The sequence below is a fragment of the Rattus norvegicus genome, chromosome 10 (genome assembly GCF_036323735.1).
Source record: "Rattus norvegicus strain BN/NHsdMcwi chromosome 10, GRCr8, whole genome shotgun sequence".
NCBI lineage: Eukaryota > Metazoa > Chordata > Mammalia > Rodentia > Muridae > Rattus > Rattus norvegicus.
Window position 1 is genome coordinate 34414042 of NC_086028.1, and position 19924 is coordinate 34433965.

Consider the following 19924-nt stretch of genomic DNA (forward strand, 5'->3'; position numbering starts at 1 on the left):
CGGGCTGGTAGGTGGGGATCGTGGGAACAGTGTGAACGGAGTACATAAAAGCAGAAAAGGTTGAAATCGTCATTGTCATTTGGGATATATTTTGAAATAGGAAAATTCTAGCAAAGGAACCACAAAGAGAAAGGAAGTCTGCGCGAGAGCGTTTGCCAAAACAGAAAGTGGAGTGTCACCTGATAAAAAAGACTTATGAATGAGCTCAGAGCTAAAGTATTTGGTGGGGAAGCTAAAGCCTGCCCATCATGGTGGTAGAACAGTGGGAGGCTGTTACCCAGGTGCCGGCTGCATTCACACTGTGGGGAGAGAGGCCTCTGCAGGGCTCGCTAAGACTTAACGTACAGCTGTTTTAACGTTATATTCGTTGCCACTTTGCTTACTGATGGAAGGGAGGTGCAGAAAACACTACTACCCGTTTTTGTTCATTCCCCGATGCTAAAACGCGCATGGGGGACAGGGCAGTCACCTGCGCTCCTCGCCCACCCGCAGTGGCCCTGGAGTTTGTGCTTGGTGGCAGCTGCTTTGGAACTGAGCGCCCTTGACTTTCGCAAAGTGGGTGCTCTTCCTTCCCGGGCTGGATTCTCCTGGGGCAAGCTGGAAGGGGCAGAGAGGGGCGAGGGGCGGGCAAGGCTACGGTGACCCTCCTCCCCCTGAGCCCCGCCCCGGGCCGCCTCGGCTCCGCCCCCGGGCCGCTGACCGGTCCGCGCCCCGTCGGCGCCTCGGCGCGCGCTCTCACTCCCAGCCCAGAGCTGCGGCCGCGCAGGTCCCACCCGCGCCCAGGGGCCGGAGATGCAGCCGGGCGCTGCGCTGAACCTGCGCCTGTGGCTCTGCCTCGGACTCCTCCAAGGTGAGCGCCCGGGCCACAGCCCAACCCCCGCTCCGCTTAACCGCCCGAGGGCGGCTGAGCACCTGGGGCCAGTGGTGAGACCGCACCGACGGGGCGGGAGAAGGGACGGGGCAGTTTGGGAACCTGGGTATGCGGACGCTCACTGGAGCCAGGGAAGTCGGGGGAGCCCGGGGGCTAGAGACCGAGACCGCGGGGGAGCAGGAAAGACCGGGCGGGGACTGCAGCCGGGTCACTAACAGTGTGGCGGGGCTGCGAACAGGTCCCAGTCTTAAGTCTACGGTGCGGGATGAAATGCATCCTTAGTCTGGATCCTTCAGGTCCTTACTCAGTCCCCAGGAAGTCCAGGACTCCCTGCCTCTGGGTCCCGATCCTCCAGCGTGAATCATTTCCCCATTGATCACGCCCGACCCCGCACTTGGGTGCGCACTTCCCGACGCCTTGCGTCTGCACTGGAGATCGGTACCCCGAGGTCCCCCAGAGGGCGCTCCGGACGGGCATCTACCTTCTGGACTGGGACTAAGAGGACTTGGGACACCCCACCCGTACCCCACTGCAGGAACCTGACAATAGTGCTGTCCCAAGTGAGCCTAGATGCAAGTTAAAACCTAAGCCGAATCTTTAGTCCATAGTTCCAGACCGATCCACGTCGAGGTGAAGGGCCTGAGGTCCTGGGATTTGAGGGGATCTCTGAATCAAAAGGATAAAAGATTTGAACCATAAAGCAGAAGTTGCAAGGAGAGCCTTGGGCACAGGGAATAGCAGGTTCAAGTTTGTGTTGAGAGCTTGGCTCTGCAGTGCTGAAAAGAGTCTCTGGAAGCAGAGGGGGCTGCGTGGAGGGGCCAGGAAGGAAGTAGTGGGGATGAGACAGGGGATGAGACGGGCATCCGCTCAGGATCCACTATCCCTGGAAATCCAGGGTGACGGGGTCATCACAGAGCCCCTGATGCTCGACGGAGATGTGCTGAAAAGACCTCAGAGAGAGAGGAGACCTGCATGTTTGTAGAAATTGACTTTCCATGTTTCATCTTTTATTCCCACAGAATATGAGACATTTTTTATTTAAGGGGAAACGTGTAACCTTCCAAGGTCCTCAGGAGCCGGCAGGCAGGGAATTAATAGATGCAACTTTTGGTATTGGAGCCTGGCTCTTAGCTCCCACCGTGTACCGTCAGACAGGGAAGCTGAGCAAGATGTGTTGAATCTGTGTGTAGACATGAAGAATGACTGGCCCTTTGGCTGTTTCTTGCTCCACTGCCCCCAACCCTGGATGACGCTTTTTTGCCAATGTTCAGGGTGTGTTTGTTAAGCGACTGAATGTGTGGGAGAAGTAAACAGGACTCTAGTTGGACACGATGGATGAGGAATGAGACTTTCCTGTGCCCAGGAGACCTCCCACGTTCAGCCAAGAAAGGTATCTGAGGCCCCAGGAGGTTACATTGGCTGGAATGTAAGCTGTGCAAATTCTTCCCCCTCCCCATTGCTAGAATCCTGGAGTAAACAGTCTGAAAGGAAGACAGGTACATTGTAGAAATGTGAGGAGCAGCAGAGGTCAGTAGGAATGAAGCGAGGTGGAAGTGTTCCCTGAAGTAAGCACCCATGACCACGTGGGCTGTGAAGGGAAGGAAAGGAGGGGGCTGCCAGTATAAATAGAGACCAAGCTTCCCTGAGCCCTGTGTCTGGTCCCACTCGCTCCTGGGTGAAAGAGGATCCAGGAGCTCTCAGCCTGGTGGGGGATGCCTCCAAGGGAACATGAACTCCCAAGTACAGTGGACGAGATGTTTAAGTCCACGGTAGGATACAGAAAGAAACACACACCCAGAGCAGGCAAACCAGAGTAGGAGACCTGCGTGAAGCCTGGGAACCCTAAAATAAAGCCCTCAAAGGCAACAGACTCACACTTTAGTCTTAGCTGTGCCCCAAAGGCCTCAAGGTGTGTCCTGAGATCTTTTTCCATTGGGCACCAGTGTCCGTTCCTGCATGTGTGGAGCACTGGGCTGGACTTCAGTGCTTGGTGTCCTGATCTAGTTCTATAATCTGACCCTGCAGATTCCCTGCAGGAAAGGGCAGATGACAGCTTCAAGAAAAACTCCATGTCCGGACTTTAGTCTGGAGGGAAGCTAACAGGTGACAGACACAGAGGGGACTGCTGGCTTCATCTAAAGATGGTCTGCCTTGCCATGGTCTACAGCAAACATGGCTGCCTCTCTGATATTCCTGCTCTTAGGTATCATTCAGGTCCAGGACAGTGGGATCTACTGGTCTCTGTGGCCTTCTGGTCCTAGCTCAGAGCTCTAGAGACTGAAATGTAAGTGTCTCTCAGAGCAATGTAGCAAAAGGGGCCCTGATCCCTCTTCAAAGCCTGGCCTGGGACAGTGTGGTGAACAATCTGGCAAACTTCCCAGTCTGTCAGGGAAAGAGACTGCAGCTCTGTGCAGCTATAGCCACACACACACACACATCACCTGCTCAGGATGGCAGGAAGGACAGGGGCATGACCCCATCCTGCAGGGGTTTTCCAAGTGCCAGACTGATGTGGCATTGGCTTTCTGTAGCATGGGTGTGAACGTGCTCAGAGACACCCAGCTACTGCCTGTAGGCTGCACAGGAAGCCAGTTGTCAACTCCATCTAGGGCATCTCAACCTTCCTAACACGGCGGCGACCCTTACTGCAGTTCCTCGTGTTGTGGTAACCCCCCCCCAACCATAAAGTTATTTTAGTTGCTATTTCATAACTGTAATCTGCTACTGTTGTGAATTGTAATGTAAATAGCTGATATGCAGATGGTCTTAGGTGAGCCCTGTCAGTCATTTGAGACCCCACACACACAAAGGGGTCAAGAGAACCACTATTCTAGCCACTTGTAGGAGGGGTCTACAGAACGTCAGCAAAGGGTATTCCGAGCAGAGTGAGGAGCACCTCACATGAGGCCCAGGGAGGAATGCCCCAGGGGAGATAAGTGAGTGGTCCGATGAGGCCAGCTAGATCTTAAGGGTGGTTGGCTAGGGAGTGACAGAAGAGCTGGCAGGAGTGACATAGATGACTGTCCTGACGAAGCAAGGACGGAGTGAATTGGACATTCGGAAGTAGGAAGGGGGAGGTTGTCCCCCAGGACTCTGGCTTAAGCAAACAGGTGGACAATAAAGTCATCCACCTGGTGAGGACCTCAGGAAGAGGAAGTAGTATGGAGAAAGCATGGTCTCCAGACGTTAGCGTCAAGTAGACTTTCTTGACGATTCCAGTTCATGCTGCCAGGTCAGATGAGGAGGGAACGAAGTTGGGAGAACCTAAGGGCAGCCACAGAGGAGGGAAGGAAGAAAGCTCTCTGTGTCTAGTTTAAAGTTTGGTGTTTTCCTTTACCGCTCAGTTGTCTCTCCGCCAGGGCTTGGCCTTCACCCCACAGCTTTTGGGAAGCTACGGGAGTGAAAGGCGGGTGGGGAGATGTCCCCAAAGATCTTCTTGCACTCTGTCCGGACGTCTCTGATAGAGAAGCAGCCAGCGTGTCCCAGTCGGAGCCAGGGATTGCTGAGTTTCGGTCCTTTTCAGACACTGGCTTCCTCTGGGATCTCAGTTTTCCGGTCACACTGAGGGGACACGTCTGGGAGCAGGAAGGTGCGGGCAGTCGTTGCTGGAGGAGGTTCAGAGGCTCAGAGCTCATGCCCTGCCCCCATTGGGCGGTGCCAATAGCAGTCACGCCCCCCTGCCCTGGCTCTTCAGCCTGCCACCCTGTCCCTGGACAGGCACAGGTCCTGGTGGCAAGTGGGGGAGCCCCCTGCCACGTGGACGGCAAGGTCAGCAGGGGTTCATGGGAAAGGACTTGTCGGCCACAAAAGAGGACATCCTGCCTGCATTTCCCTCTTCCTGAGGCAGGAGCTGGTGGCCCCGATTTAGCAGCACTGGGGGGCCACCTCTGAGCCAGCTGGACTGTGTGATAAAGTGGCACGTTCTGCCAGCTGATGAACAGAGCCCTAACCCCAGGGGTGTCCAGGGCAACTGGCTGGCACAGCTGGTGAAACCACAGCCAACCCAGTGCTGAGAATTCAGTGTATGCTAGAGTCCCCCTCCATTCTCTCCAGCAGCCCAACAGAGTATAGAGGCAGCCTGTGCTCCCGACCTCGTCCCTGACTCTTGATGTCCAGCACCTTCCAGAAGTTTGCCATGATGATTCCTCAAGGAACATCTCTGAGACACAGATCTGAGTCTCGCAGAAACCGCCAAACATGAGCTGGTAGAGCAGAACCTTCCTTCTGGATTCCAAGGGTATCCTAAGAGATACTCAGCCTGCATCCACCTAGCCCCACAACTCCCAGCTTGCATCCACTTAGTCTCACAGGTACCCCCTAACCCTGCAGTCACATAGCCTACACCCATTATATTCCTAACCCAGTATTGACACTTTGCTGCTTCAGATAGGCACCTAGAAGATTACAGGGGTCCGCCAGGGTGTGTGGCTCATTCCCATCCTTTGTGTGCCCAGGAGTAAAGATTGCAGGCTTCCAGGAGGACTTAGGATGAGCCCAGAGTGCCAGATTCAAAGCTTTCCTATGTGAGGTTCATATATATTAAGTCGTATCCCCAAAAGCACACATTAAGTACACACACACACACACACACACACACACACACACACACACAGAGAGAGAGAGGGGGGGAGGGAGGGAGGGAGAGAGAGAGAGAGAGAGAGAGAGAGAGAGAGCATGTCTGGGAGTGAGCTATATACCTCAGTATAAAATGATTCATCAAATTGCTTCACATCAGAGAGTATGGAGAGCTTACCCTTGCGATGTAGGCATCGTTGTGCCCATTTTGGAGATTTGGAAATTAAGGCCAAAAGGGTAAAATGGCTCACTAGAGATGCTAGGATGATCTGGTTATAACAAGAAAAGGACAGGTGTCTGTTCCAAGATGACATGGAGACCAACGAGATAAATGGCAAGTGGGGCTGTTAGGACAGCATTGCAGAGGAGGGCAAGTGGACTTCTAAGTGTCTGACCCATCAGACATTGTCACCTTAATGTCCCCAGCATGTCCCAAACAGTGGCCTAAGGTGCACATCTCAGTGAATAGCATCTTCACTTAGCCAGGTACCACTTCCTCCCCTCTGCAGATACCTACAGATTATGTATTGTTCCCCAAAGCCAGCCAGGGCTTAATCACTTGAAAAGTCCAGTTTGTCCCACAGGAACACTCTGAGGCTGCCACAATGAAAGAAAAAAAAATTGAAAGTTCTTAAACTAAGAATTTAAATCTTAAACTAAGGAATTTTTAGTCTGAGAAATCAAACTTCTCAAGAAGCTGCAAACAAGTATGAGGGGAGACTGGGGGTCCTGTGAAGAAAGCCTCAGAGGGGAGGAGGCACTGGGTTAATACCTCAGAGCAGACGAAGAGACTGTCACACAAAGATGACCCAGGGAAGACACCATCTCCAAGACTAGAGAGGGATAGTGTGGGTGACTGGGAAGCCAAGAGCACCCATTTTACACCCAAGCAGCAGAGAGGCACAAGGTCATTTCACCCAGAGAGGGAGTTGAGTTCCAGCAAGATCCCCTGGCCACTGGGCAGATGGGAAGATGCTGGTCCAGGCTTGGTGCCCTGAGCTAGTCCAGATGACCTAGCGGAAGGGAAAATATAAAGTATTTGAACTCTGGGTACAAAATTCAGTGTCAACGTGACAAGGAGAGGAGGACTGGACCTAGAGTTCCTGTCACACTATCCTTGTTGCCTTCTTCCTGGGTGAGCAAGCTCCTACTCGGTCTACAAAGCCTATTCCAACTCTGAGAACGGGTGTGATACAGAGACCCATTGGCTGTGGGAGATGAGTGTGGTTACTGTCAAGTGGTGGAACGAGTGTGGGCCAGCAGCCTAAGCTGGAGGCGGATGAGCAGTGATGCCAAGGTTGACAGGAGAAAGCTGGTTCTCTTTCATAAACTGCAGACGTGCAAGGAAAACTGACCTCCCTGAAGGTTGGCATAACCCTGACCCCAAAGGCGATCTGTTACAAGCTGTGAAATTTCAGGCAAGTGCCTCAGTTTCCCCTCTCCACAATGGTAATAAGAGTACCTAACTGGCAGGGCGAGCCTATCAATGGGAAAAGGGTGTGTGAGAGCAGTGTGGTGCAGCACGGGTGCACAGAAAGTGCTAACTACACATTTGCTTTTATTGTTGTAACAGGATGTATTGGTATAAGCAGAATTTGGGGGTCAAAGTGTGTGAACGTTTTTTTATTATTGCTGCGTGAGCCGCTGCCTCTCCACATCCTTGCCAACCCGAGGAAGTGCGTGCTTTCAATTCTTGCTCATCAGATGAGTGGACATTTTATGTTCCCAGGCTCCTGTTTGTCCTGTTGATGTTAGACGTGGCCTGAGTCTGAGGGCTGGGGGGGTCCCACCAGGACAGAAATGCAAGAGAGCAGTTGAGGAGGTTCAGGGAGCATAAAACAGGGTTAAAGTCCCCAAGATATGCCACTGTCCAGAGGAGATGAGACCTGGGCCTTTTTCTATGACCTCACTACCCACATCATTCTCTCTCTCTCCCACCTACCTGATTTTCAAAGTTACATGTGGGTCAGTCGTTTCCTAATAGGTCTGCAAACCCCACATCAGTTCATAAAAACAATCTCTCTGGTCCCCATGGAGCAAGGTTGTCCCTAACCCCCTCCCTGCATGCTCTGACTCAACCCAGAATGACTGGCGGGCGGCACTCGGCAGGACTGTCGGAACCATGAGTCAGTCCCTATGTATTCTAAACTTGTAGTGGTTCTGGGAACGCATCATAGTATTTGTGGTCTGCCACTCATAGTAATCTTGAGAGGAGTCTGCACCTCATAAGGGGACAATGTGGAGCTTAGAGAGAGGAACGGAAATCTGGTCCAGGTCATTGTGGTGAAGAAGAGCCATCTCCAAGCATACCCTCAGGGCAGCACCTTCTTCCCCTGGCAGCTCCTGTGGGAGCTGGGACACTGATAGCTACTTGACCCTTGAGCTCAGAAGCTCAGAATGTCGGTCAGCTCAGGAGCACTCCAGGACAGAACATTCCCCCCATCTCCCTGCCAAGTGTCTGCACAGGGCCGTAACTAGGGGGTGCACAGGGGCACCCCTGAGAGCAACACCCTAGAACCTGAGCTCTACCCAGCCAGCTATGACCCCTTACGTTCCACCACAGTTTGCCTGTAGTCTGCAGCCTGGCCATCTTTGTCCTCCTGGGCATAGATGCCTAGAGAGCTCATGTCACTCTGAAACAGACAAGTCTGTTTTTCACGTCAGCCCAGAGGCAGAGATCCTGATACCATTCCATTTCAGTCATCCTGGACCTGGGGAGATGGGGACCTAGATGTGAGCTGCTAACATCATAACTCTAGGCACCATCGCATGACACAAGCCCTCCTTAAGCTGCAGGTCAGGGCTGGGCTGCAGGTGTCATTTAAGCCTCACTTTCAGGGGAGCTGCAGTAATTCTCCAGGTGTAGACAAGGCAGACAGAAGACACTGCCTGAAGCCAGGCGAGGGATGGGCCAGCCTGATGTGCTCAGTCAGACTGTGGAGAAATGCAACCTTTCAGGAAATGGGGCCAGAATGAGGCTATCTACAGCTCCAGACAGCATATGGGAGCCAGGGACGGGGCCCTGAAGCAGCAATGTCCTTCTGTGCTTAGAAGTGGGCTAAAGGTCATGGAGGCTGCTGGGCATTGAGGACTAAGACAAGTGCTCAGAAAGGGACTGAAAGGGACAAAGAGACATTAGGATGAGAGTGAGGAGGAATATCAAAGGTGTGCTGGTCAGTTGGTACCTCACTCCGCCATGTCTTGGCCCATCCCAGAACCTGTGTAGCAGCCCGCAAAACACCTCCAGCCTACCTGCAAAGAAAACTAAGACTTTACCCTCTGGAGTTCTAGCATGGCTCCTAGGCACATTTATCAAGGAGATGACCGTCCCTTCCCTTGGTTCCAGACTTCCTTGACTTATATTTCTTCCTATAGATATCCTTCATATTTTCTTTCCATCCCTTCTATGGGCCCACCTGGATAGGAATAAGGGACACACCCAGTCTGGGGATATCCACAGTAGAGAACGAATCCTCACTGTCTCTCAGACGTTCTTGTGTGAGATTGCGTTTTCCCTGTTTCTCCGGGCAGATGCTTTTGAAATTGTGTCTTTGCTGGGTATGAGCCTGTGATCCCAGCACCCAGGATGCCGAAGCAAGAGGATGGAGAATTTAAGGCTAGGCTTGGCTACATGGATCCCTGTCTGAAAAGGGAAGGAGTGGGAAATGGTCGGTTCCTGCTTTAAAGGGATTTGCTGGCTGTAAACTGGGCCATCAAACTAAATAAATAGATGAGCAGGAAGCAGAAGAGGAGTGAGGGAGGAAGCTTGCAGCTCAGGAACACATGGCTTCCTGCATAGGCTTTTCCATCTGAGGGGGTCCCTGGGGCTTTAGATGAGGGTTTCAAGGGAAGGGAAAATAGTTTCTGGCCTGAGTATCTTTACCCACTGCCTTAGGCTCCAAAGCAGGGGTGGATCTAGACTCAGATAGACTTGGGCTGCCCTAAAACTGCTACCTGCTGCTTCCATTTCCTCAATACTGGCTGGACTCAGGATCCTCCCCTCCCTCTGAGGCTCTTGTGATGACTAAGTGGGATGCTGTTGACCTGACCAATGCCCAGCCCCTCATCTTCCAGAAGCCTTCCATACCATCTGCCTGGCTCACAGCTAGATGCCAGCTTTGCCCTGGGACTGGCTGCACCACACGCAGTCTCTTGAGCCTGACATCAGGGTCTCCATGACTCAAGGCTGGAAGGTGCCCCCAGGACTGCTGACAGCACAGAGGAGGTGTGCGCTCTGGCCTTGCTGACCCCAGCCTGGTGCCCGCCTCTCCTGCTCTGCCACAACCTTGGGGGCCAGGGCTCTGCTGGCCAGGGGAGGAAGAAGTCAATTCCCGAGTCAGGAACAGGAAGGCAGGGGGAGCGCAGCAGAGGCCAGGATGACAGTGCTTCCTGCTTCGGGAAAGGAAGGACAGCAGAGACAGACAACAGCCAGGCAGGAAGGATGCACCCTTTGCAGGGTTGTATGTGGGGGTTGGGTGGTCACGGAGCCTCTGAACACAGCAGCCCTCTGGCCCAAATGGATCCAGGTGCTGAGTAATCTCAAGGTTTTCCTGACCCGTCAAACTGGGAAGCATCTTTTGCAAAGGAGCAAGGTCTTACTTAGTTCCAGGCTAAATGAATACAATTCGATCTGTTTAGCCATCTTTCCATCCATCCATCCATCCATCCATCCATCCATCTGTCCGTCCATCCATCCATCCATCTGTCCACACCCATCCAGTCACCCTTCCAACTGCCTTTCAATCCATCCATCTGTCCATCTGTCTAACCTTCATCAGTTTACCCACACACATCTATTCCTACAACAAACTGTGTCCTTTCATCTATCTACAACCATACAATCACCCATCTCTCTTACTTTAGCCTACCTGTCCATCCATCTGTCCCGTTATTCACACACCCTTCCACCCATCCACCTATTTAGTCATTCAGCATGTATCTATCTTACCAAGTGCTGACCTAAGTAGGCATTGAGTGGGATAGAAAAAAAAAGTCATTTGGTCCTTACCCACTGAAACTTATTGCTAATGGAGCAAGACAATGGAAGGCGGGGACAAACAAACATTTACAATGCCTGCCTCGTAGCAAGCATGAGGCCGAAATGGAGCCTGAAGAAGGAACTTGGGTTTCGTAAGAGCGAGGAGGTCACATCTAAGCTGTGACCTAGAGATACTCAGTGCATGAAGAGAAAACTTGCATAGAGGACAGATATAGCCCTACTGTGGGAATGAGCAGGATACGCTTACTGCTGAACAATGAGGTGGCTGAAGAATGTGGGTGTAAGTGGAAATGGGCCATGAGTGTGTGCAAAAGTGAGTGGACACCAGGTCTCCAGCAGAAGTTTGAATTTTCCCAGAAAGGCAGTACAAAGTCACATAAAAATATTCAAGTACACATGACTTCAGTATGACTTCACTGTGAGACACACACACATACATATCACATATATACGATGTAAGTATACATTATAAAGTATATTCTATATTATATTTACATATGTTTTGCCTCCATGTGTCTGGCCACCACTTGCGTGCCTGGTGCCCACAGAAGTCAAAACGTCTCAGATCTCCTGGAATCGGAGTTGTGGTTGTGAGCCGCCGTGTGAGTGCTAGGAATCAAACCTAGTCTTCTGGAAGAGTAGCCAGTGTTCTCTTAGTCACTGATCAGTTTCTCCATCCCCTCACTCTGTGTGTGTGTGTGTGTGTGTGTGTGTGTTAATATTACCAACAAATGTATGGAGGAAATCTTGAGGAAGACAGCCTGCCCAAGAAACCATTTGGGGGGTCAAACATAAGTAGTAGAACCCTAGAGGTAAGCACTGGACCCACCAGACATTATGGTATACGTCCTAGAGAGAAGAAATAGCCGTTCATGCTGTTCCCACTTGGAGACACTGAGACTCTAAAAGACGAAGCCTTGGATGGGGATAAAGGAGTCTAAGTAAGACCTTAGATGAGGAACATGAAGTTGGAGTGTTTGTGGGGCTAAATCCACTGCACATCTGGACTCCTTTAGCTGAGTTGAGAGAGGTGGTCTGAGCTGAAGATACAGATTTTTTTTAAATTATCTGGATCTTTAGAAGGGAGAGCATAGGCAAGGGAGAGTAAAAGGAACAGGCAGCAGTAGGTGAAAGAGAATAAAGAAGACAAGAGTGGCAAACATCCTGGATGGAGGTCACCGTGGTGTGGCTCCACTCCAGAGGTGCACAAGATAGATAGATAGATAGATAGATAGATAGATAGATAGATAGATAGATAGATAGATGCCAGAAGCAAGTGGAGAATTGCTTTGAGGGTTTCTTGTATGAAGATGGCAATTAGAAGAGAAATGAGTTATGTGAGATTTGAGTCTAGGGCATTAGGGTTTGGGGACACAGAAATGAGCTTGCTGTGAGAGCAGGTGTGGAAAGCCCTTCTGAGAGGCTGGCATGGGCTTCAGATGAAGGACAGTAAAGCTCCCCACTCACGCTTTACTTGTGAATGCTGAGAGTTGAGGAGGAAGAAAAGAAAATTCTAGACCATATTAACGAAGACCACTCGGTCTGCAAGGAGTAGAACCAATGGGACACTGCCAGTATGAAGGGCTTTGTGAAGCAAGGTTGAGCTTCTCTGGAATGTGGTATCCTGAAACTGAGGATTATAGGCAAAAGGACAATCCAGATGACAGGCTGTGGGGTCTCCCCTGCACCTGGACAAGGGCAGAGCCAGGAGAAAACATGGGGTGATGGATATTATTGATGAAGGTGACAAATTTATCAGTGGCGGATAAGGACACCTGAGCAAGAAGGAAAGGAAAAAGGAAAAGGAAGGAAACATGGAGTAGCAGGCATCCGGGGATGGTGCGATTTTAAGTGGTGACCACATCCAGGCTGTGCCCTTGGAAGTCAGTGGCTGAGGAGGAGAGGAGGAGAGGACTCAGAGTTGAGGGAGGGGGAGTCATCCTGTGGATGTTGAAGTCATGGAGAATGGCATGAGTTGGGGTGGGGAGGAGGATGGTGAGCCAGGCGCTGCAGTCAGCAGAGAATGAAAGGAAGTGAGCCGGGCGAGAAACTGATGACAGCTTTAGTGGGGAGAACATGGTGCCATCAAAAGCGTGAGCCTCCAGGGGTTGCTACAGGGAGGGGTAGTGGCCAAAAGGCATTCTCCATCTGGGATATGGGGTGGGTTGGAGAACCCAGCAAAGGAAGCCATGTCCTCAGTCAGGTTTCATATAAGCAAGAGGAAACAGGATGGATAGTCTTAATTAGGATGAATTCCTACTCCGGGGGATACAGTATGGATGGGGCTCCTACAGGCTTGTTTGCTTTCATTCCTCTGTCTATCCACCCTGGACCATTTACCCACCCATTCAACCCATCAATCTCCGTTCTTCATCCGTCTGTCAGCTCAGTCTCCCATCCATCCCATTTATTCGTCTGACAGTCCGTCATCTGTCTCGTCCTCTTTCCCACTGTTATCCACCAGCCACTCTGACACCCATCTTCTGGATCCTTGTTGCGCATCTCCCAGTTGGAGTTTTAAAAAATGAAAGTCACAATTAAAGCTAATTAACAACGGGAGCTCTGAGAGGGACCAGACGGAAGCCTGTGTGATAGTGACTGCTCCCTGGGGAAGGGAAATATTGAACTAGACTAAAGAGGGATATCCCCAGAAGGGAAGGAAATGGGAGTGTCCCAGACTGCGGGGACAGACTAGCTGTGGTGCCCTATGCCTCTTAGCAGCTAAAGTCAGAGGGACAGGGAGCAGCCAGCAGGTGGGCTGCCCCTCTGCTCTATGGTAGAAGCAAAGAAGCTACTAAAGAAAACCGGGCTTCCAACCTCCACAGCTCTGCAACTGGCAGTTGCCAGGGGGGCTCACACAGATGTACGCTCCCAACATGGCTGGGGGAGGGCCCTCTCTACTAGGTGGGACCGAGGTAGATGGGCACTGGCCATTGTAGCTCTCTTCATGCTCCACATGCCGCCTTCACCCTCACCTCCCACAGGTCATGACCCATACCCCTTACACCACCTCCTTCCACAGCTCAGATTGTAGACCACTGTCCACTTGGTCACCTGCGTGTTTGCCCAGATGTCTACCTGTTGTGGTAACCTCTCCAACCCAAATAAGCCCGTGTAAAGAAAGCACAACTCGATTAATATGAATACAAGCTCACACCTAGATTGGGCAGGAGGCATAGCCCCTCCCCTTTTGGTATTACTTTGGTTTTTCTCGTCGTTATATCTGAAATGACCCTGTTCACCACAATGAAAACTCTAGGTGTCTAGTGGCAGCTTCTCCTATCACAGTCATATCAGGCAAGCCAGATCCAACAGCTGTATATCAAATCCACTCATCTACTGATGCTGACCTGGCCCTCGGTGGTCTGATTACTTCCTTGCACTCAGTATTCACATTTTTCAAAGGCTAAAGATTCAATTATTGCCTTTCTTGCTGCTGAATCTGATACACTCCTTACCACAGCTGAGGTTGGCAGTGGTGACACACCCCTTTAATACCAGCACTCAGGAGGCAGAAGCAGGTAGATCTTTGAGTTTGAGACCAGCCTGGTCTACGGAGCAAGTTCCAGGATGTCCAGGGCTACACAGAGAAACCCTGCCTTAGGAAAAAAAAACAAAGCTGGCTCCACAGAGACTCTTTTGGGAGTTCTTCCCTGACTCCCCTGAAGCTGAGCCTTCTGCAAGCTCTCTCCTCCAACAGTAGAAGACTCCTCAGATGTACCCAGGAGGTCAGGCAACCACTCATTTAGAAAGCAGTTTACAGAGTCCAGACACTTCTCACCTCAGAACCTCAGAGCAAGCTGTGAACCAGAGCCAAGGCTGCTGACCTGGGTATCAAGACCTAAGTACAAAAGGGAGACCTTGACAATAGCTACCTCCGTAGGCCACTACCTCAGTCCAGCTGAGGCCTCAGTTTCACTGACTGAACCATGGGACTAGATATTTCATAAGGTCCCAGACAAGTTTGTCTGGGAGGTGATAGGGACAGAAGAGGGGAAATAGTTACAAATTTGACTGATGACCATGTTGTCTGCATGGTGCTAAAATGAGACTTTGGTGTGTGGAGTATGTTTTCCTGGCACCATACCACTCCGTCAAGTGGCTTGTGATCAGGGTGCATAGAACCATGCATAGTGGGGTACTCTAGGCTCTGCCCTTCTACCCCTACTGACTACAAGGCAAGGACTGAACTGAATGAGGCTAGGGGCAGGAGAGTGGTCTGTGACCACCACCCCAGGAGGACAGGGACTAGGGGGGGAGGGACAGGACACAGCCCTGGGCCTCCAGTCACACAGTCCTCCCTTCCTGTTGTCTCAGGATGATCCTGGCAGGATGCATCTGCCAAAGCTCCAGGCCCAGACCTCCCCCAGGCCATGCTCCCCCATTACCCCCCATCAGGATTCCATTCAGTCAAGTGCATGCATATGCAACTGAGAGCAGATCAGAGATTCACAACCAGGCACACTTGTACACACAGTTAAAGCAGCACCCATGACTCAAAGGCATGTGTGTCTGCACACTGTGTTTGCCCTTGTGCACGCATGCAGATACACCTATGTATATGCACCCGCCCTACTGGGAAATGGAGGGTAGGTACAGAATGATGTGAGCCACAGAGCTCTGAAGAAGGCCTTCATCTAATCAGCCTAGTCATGGGAGGCTGAAGGTGAGTTCCCCAGCTAAAGCAGAGAGGCACCATGAAAAGGCCTGAGGGTGTGGAAGAGACCTAGGCAGGCAGAACCCAAAGGAGGCTCAGACAGTTGGGCAGAGAGAAAAGAAATTTGCAAAGCCTAGAAACTGTGAAGAAAGGAACCGTCAGGGACCTACGACAGGGTAAGGTAGAGTACAGGCCTAAGATATGAAGCCATCGTAAGCATCGGGTGTAAATGTGGGATTCAGAATCTCAGGCAGAGCTCTGGGGACTCCACATTCTAAATCATTTCCCCTGCCCCCCACTACCCCCATCCCATAGGAGTAAACCTGGAGGCTCCTCCCCTTCCTGCTTCCTGCCGGCAGCTCAGCTTTCTTAGGGTCAGAGGTCAGGCAAGCAGTCATGGTCAGTTGGGATTGGGCTCAGTCTGTGGGCAGCGATAGGGTGGTGGTGGGGACTGATGGCCTTGGCCAGAGCAAGGAACAATTTATGGTGGAGATCGATAGTTGTTGTGGGACCTTCGGGTTGATGCTGTAGTCAAACTGCAACATGATGGGAAACAAGACTATGCAGACTGAAAGCCACTGGACTGGCCCTGCCTTGAGGCAGCATCCCAGAAGGCCTGCCTGTACCTGGACAGTGCAGGAGTTGTCACATGGCCCCATGGCATAGCTCCTTAGTAACCGTGTCTTTCATCTCAGGCCTGGCAAATGGCTACTCCATGACCCCTCCAACTCTGAACATCACAGAGGATTCATATGTCATTGACACCGGGGACAGCCTATCCATATCCTGCAGGTACTGGCTCCTCCCCACCTGGCGGTTCATGAAGGCTGCCCAAAACTAGGACAAAACGTGCTTGGCTGAAGAACCAGAAGGCCACCCCTCCCCAGGACAGAGAGTCCTAGACACTGAGTGGGAGTCCTAGGGTGTGGTCTCCCAGAAGAGGTGCAGACAGATACCCTGAACTCACCTTGCCCTCCCTTCTCCTCTACTAGTCACTTACGTCCATTCCCAGCCACCTGTCACCAGCCCCGGGCCTCCTCACAGTACCAGCTATTAACTGAGGCCCATGTTACAACCTGCCCATTCATAGCCCCAAGAACCAGGCAGAGAGTCAAGGGCTCGGGCAGTGGATCTGGGGACTGTACCCCAATCCTGGATTACTCTTCCTTGGAATGAAATAACCATGGGTGAAGAAGTTCTTAGCCCTTGAGGGAGGCTCCTTGGAGAGTGTGGCCTTAGGTAAAACTTGAGTAGGAGAGATCCTGACTTCTCCTATTCTCGGCTAGGGGGCAGCACCCCCTCGAGTGGACCTGGCCAGGGGCCCAAGAGGTACTGACCACAGGTGGGAAGGACAGCGAGGACACGCAGGTTGTGCAAGACTGTGAAGGCACAGAAGCTAGGCCCTACTGCAAGGTGCTGTCGCTGGCCCAGACTCACGCCAACAACACAGGCAGCTATTACTGCTACTACAAGTATATCAAGGCCCGGATTGAGGGCACCACAGCTGCCAGCACCTATGTGTTTGTAAGAGGTGAGGCCTATCTTGGGCAGAGTCCTGGAGGGAGTACCCGGGGCCTTCACCCACTTCCACCCTGCTGACGCCAAGCTGGCAGGAGTGAGTACGGGGCCTTACCCTGTTTCCACACAGAAGCAGGACGCTAGAACTTCACCACCCTGACCCACACACGGGGCTCCCTTATACTTCCCCCACCCCCAGCCCTAGCCAGAGACTCCCTGAGCTGTTGCCTTACCCAACCCTACTCCAACCCCTCAGACTTTGAACAGCCTTTCATCAACAAACCTGACACGCTCCTGGTCAACAGGAAGGACTCGATGTGGGTGCCCTGCTTGGTGTCCATTCCCGGGCTCAACATCACACTGCGCTCGGTACTATTCTCTTCCCCCACCTGACCCCAGGACCTCGCCCTCCTGCACATCCTGGGAAAGGTAGCTGACCATCACTATGTCCCACCAGCAAAGTTCGGTGCTGCACCCTGATGGGCAGGAGGTGTTGTGGGACGACCGCCGGGGCATGCGGGTGCCCACTCTACTGTTGCGTGACGCCCTGTACCTGCAGTGCGAGACCACCTGGGGAGACCAGGACTTCCTTTCCAATCCCTTCCTCGTGCACATCACAGGTAGGGGGCGCTGGTTCTATCTCACTGAGGCACCACTCTCTGTGCCCCAAGAGCAGCAGGGCAGACTGTAATGCCTTGTCCTACTAGTTCCCAGTCATGGGGTTATTAGTATCACGGATGGTCTTGTCACCCACTTGCTCTGCGTGTACTATCCTGTGAGGAGTGTGGGAGGTGACACTGTGTGTGTCACCAGGCAATGAGCTCTATGACATCCAGCTGTACCCCAAGAAGTCACTGGAGCTGTTGGTTGGAGAGAAGCTGGTTTTGAACTGTACAGTATGGGCTGAGTTCGACTCTGGTGTCACCTTCGACTGGGATTACCCAGGAAAGCAGGTGAGATCGGCAGCTCTACCAGGTTCCTTATTCCCATAGCCCTGTCCTCAGTATCACCCCTAGGAGTCACCGTGTTCATGCTACCTGTGCCTCTATGGGGGAGGAGATACAGACTCCGGAACCCAAGTGAATCGATGGGGAAGTTTTCTATCCCAAAACAAACTCTGAAGCCCAGCATCCAGAGCTACCTGTGTTTGGGCAGGGTTGTGTGCCTTTGCTGGGTTAGGTCTGCCCTTGCCTGCCTGCTGACCCTGGGCTTCCCCTGGGTGCGGCAGGCAGAGCGTGCTAAGTGGGTACCTGAGCGGCGTTCCCAGCAGACCCACACGGAACTCTCCAGCATCCTGACCATCCACAATGTCAGCCAGCACGACCTGGGCCCCTATGTGTGTGAGGCCAACAATGGGATTCAGCGGTTCCGGGAAAGCACGGAGGTCATTGTGCACGGTATGACCTGGGAGGCTGAGGTCATTGTGCCCGGCATGGGATGGGATGGGTCCAGTATCATGGAACCTGGAGAACATAGGCGGTGTGAGTCAGAGGTCACGATGCACCTGAGCAGAGGTGGGGCCAGCCAAAAGGAAGGAAGGGCTCTGAGGGGAAGCCCTGCCCAGCTCCTACCAGCTGGACAGCAAGCTCCAGTCTGCAGGGGGAGAGGCTGGGAAGGCCTGGGGGATAGTCAGCCCCAAGTTTACACTCATGCCTCCTGTTTGGCAGAAAAGCCCTTCATCAGTGTCGAGTGGCTCAAAGGACCTGTCCTGGAGGCCACAGCCGGTGACGAGATGGTGAAGCTGCCCGTGAAGCTTGCAGCTTATCCCCCACCGGAGTTCCAATGGTAACAGCCTGGGCCCCCTCCCCTTGCTGCCCTGCCAGGCCTAACACAACACTGACCAAAGAAGGAAAAGGACAATATCCTTCCCCATCACATCAGTGGCCCTGAATCTCAAAAGAGGATCTGTCCTGCCCATCAGGGCCTGCATACTTGAAACTCAGGTGGGACCCTCACTAAATAGAGTCCCTAAAGGGAATGAGTGCCCTATTCAGCTACAGGAAGCTTGGCCCGGGAGCAGCTAAACCTCAAAATGTTTAAACACCAAGTCTGGTATGTGGGGTGTGATAGGCAGTGTGGGGTTTTATATACCCGCTTTTTACATCACCTCAGACTCTCCAAGACTCTGCCAGCTGGGCCTCCACACAAGGAGCAAACTCAGAGCCTACTCTGCAGTGGCTACTTCCCTGGGCTCCCTTCTTATAAGAGTTCTTCTCTGAGGACCCACAAATCTGAGATATCATAAGACTGATAAATTATTAGGGAGCCTGGCTCTGAGCTGTATGGTAGTGAGAGGCCTGTAGGAGAACTGAGAGCTGGGCCTTCCCTGCAGGATATGCCCAGGGCACAGAGGGGACCCTCAAGATATACCTTCTATATCCTCCTAAGCGAGTACAAAGCCTCAATCCTCCCTTACACTCTGAGCTACCTACTTGATGCAATCCTACTGCAGCTTCCGTCTACGGATAAGGAAACGGTCCAGAAGAGGGACAAGCATTCTCACCTGAGCCCCAGGTCCCCTGGCAGGAATTCCTGTTTTGTCTCTTCCTGTCAACCCAGAGTAGCCCTGCCCTTCCAAGCTCGAGGTGCCTCACACTTGGGAAAAAAGGTTCCAGTGCTGGGACAAACAGAGATGCCAAAGGTCCTCAGCCAGGACCCACTGGCCATAGACTGGAAGCTGGTTCCTGGGAAGGTTCAGGGTGTCCCAGTTACAAGCCTGTGGCTCCAAATCCTCCATCTAAGGCCATAGCTTTGAGCCATATAGCACCACATGGCATAGTATCAGAGTCCTAGAGGGAAGGTCCGAGAGACCCTGATGAAGCTAGCACAAATACAACTCTTCGAGTCACAGAGTCCCCTGACCTCCGAGGCCAGCAGGACTGAGCCTGCTCTCAGCAGTTTCCCACAATCTGCCTTCTCTGACTTTTCTCTCCCACTCAGCTAACACTTTCCTCTCAGGAGTGTGCAGCTGTCCCAGCGCACATGTGTTCATCACAGTCTCACAGGCAACCACTGTTTAAGTGGTACAGTGTTGGGGTTACTCTAAGTCAATGAATGGATGAGGGTCTAGTGGACAGACAGCCAAGCCGGAGCTTTGGCCCAGTGTGCCCAGAAACGTGCAGGCAGTATTTCAGTGAGCCTTTGCAATTCCTGCAAGTACATTGTTCCAGTTGTCAAATAAAGACACTGAGGCTTAGGGGAGTTTTTAACCTAAGATGTGTCCCTTTTCAGGGCCACGGAATCATGGCTTAGCCTATCCGGAGGACAGGGGCCACAAAGCCCAGGACTCAGGCTACAGAAACAG

General features: G+C 52.3%; 1 protein-coding gene across 1 annotated transcript in view; it reads left to right on the forward strand.

Moving 5' to 3' along the window:
• Positions 1-792: 792 nt before the first annotated feature.
• The window catches only part of Flt4 (Fms related receptor tyrosine kinase 4), a 41045-nt gene continuing 21913 nt past the window's right edge, over positions 793-19924 (forward strand). Inside the window, exons 1-8 of the mRNA NM_053652.2 lie at positions 793-850; positions 15798-15894; positions 16389-16633; positions 16877-16989; positions 17078-17240; positions 17434-17573; positions 17849-18017; positions 18288-18405. Coding sequence (NP_446104.2) covers positions 793-850; positions 15798-15894; positions 16389-16633; positions 16877-16989; positions 17078-17240; positions 17434-17573; positions 17849-18017; positions 18288-18405 — 1103 coding nt within the window. The remainder of the gene's footprint in view (positions 851-15797; positions 15895-16388; positions 16634-16876; positions 16990-17077; positions 17241-17433; positions 17574-17848; positions 18018-18287; positions 18406-19924) is intronic.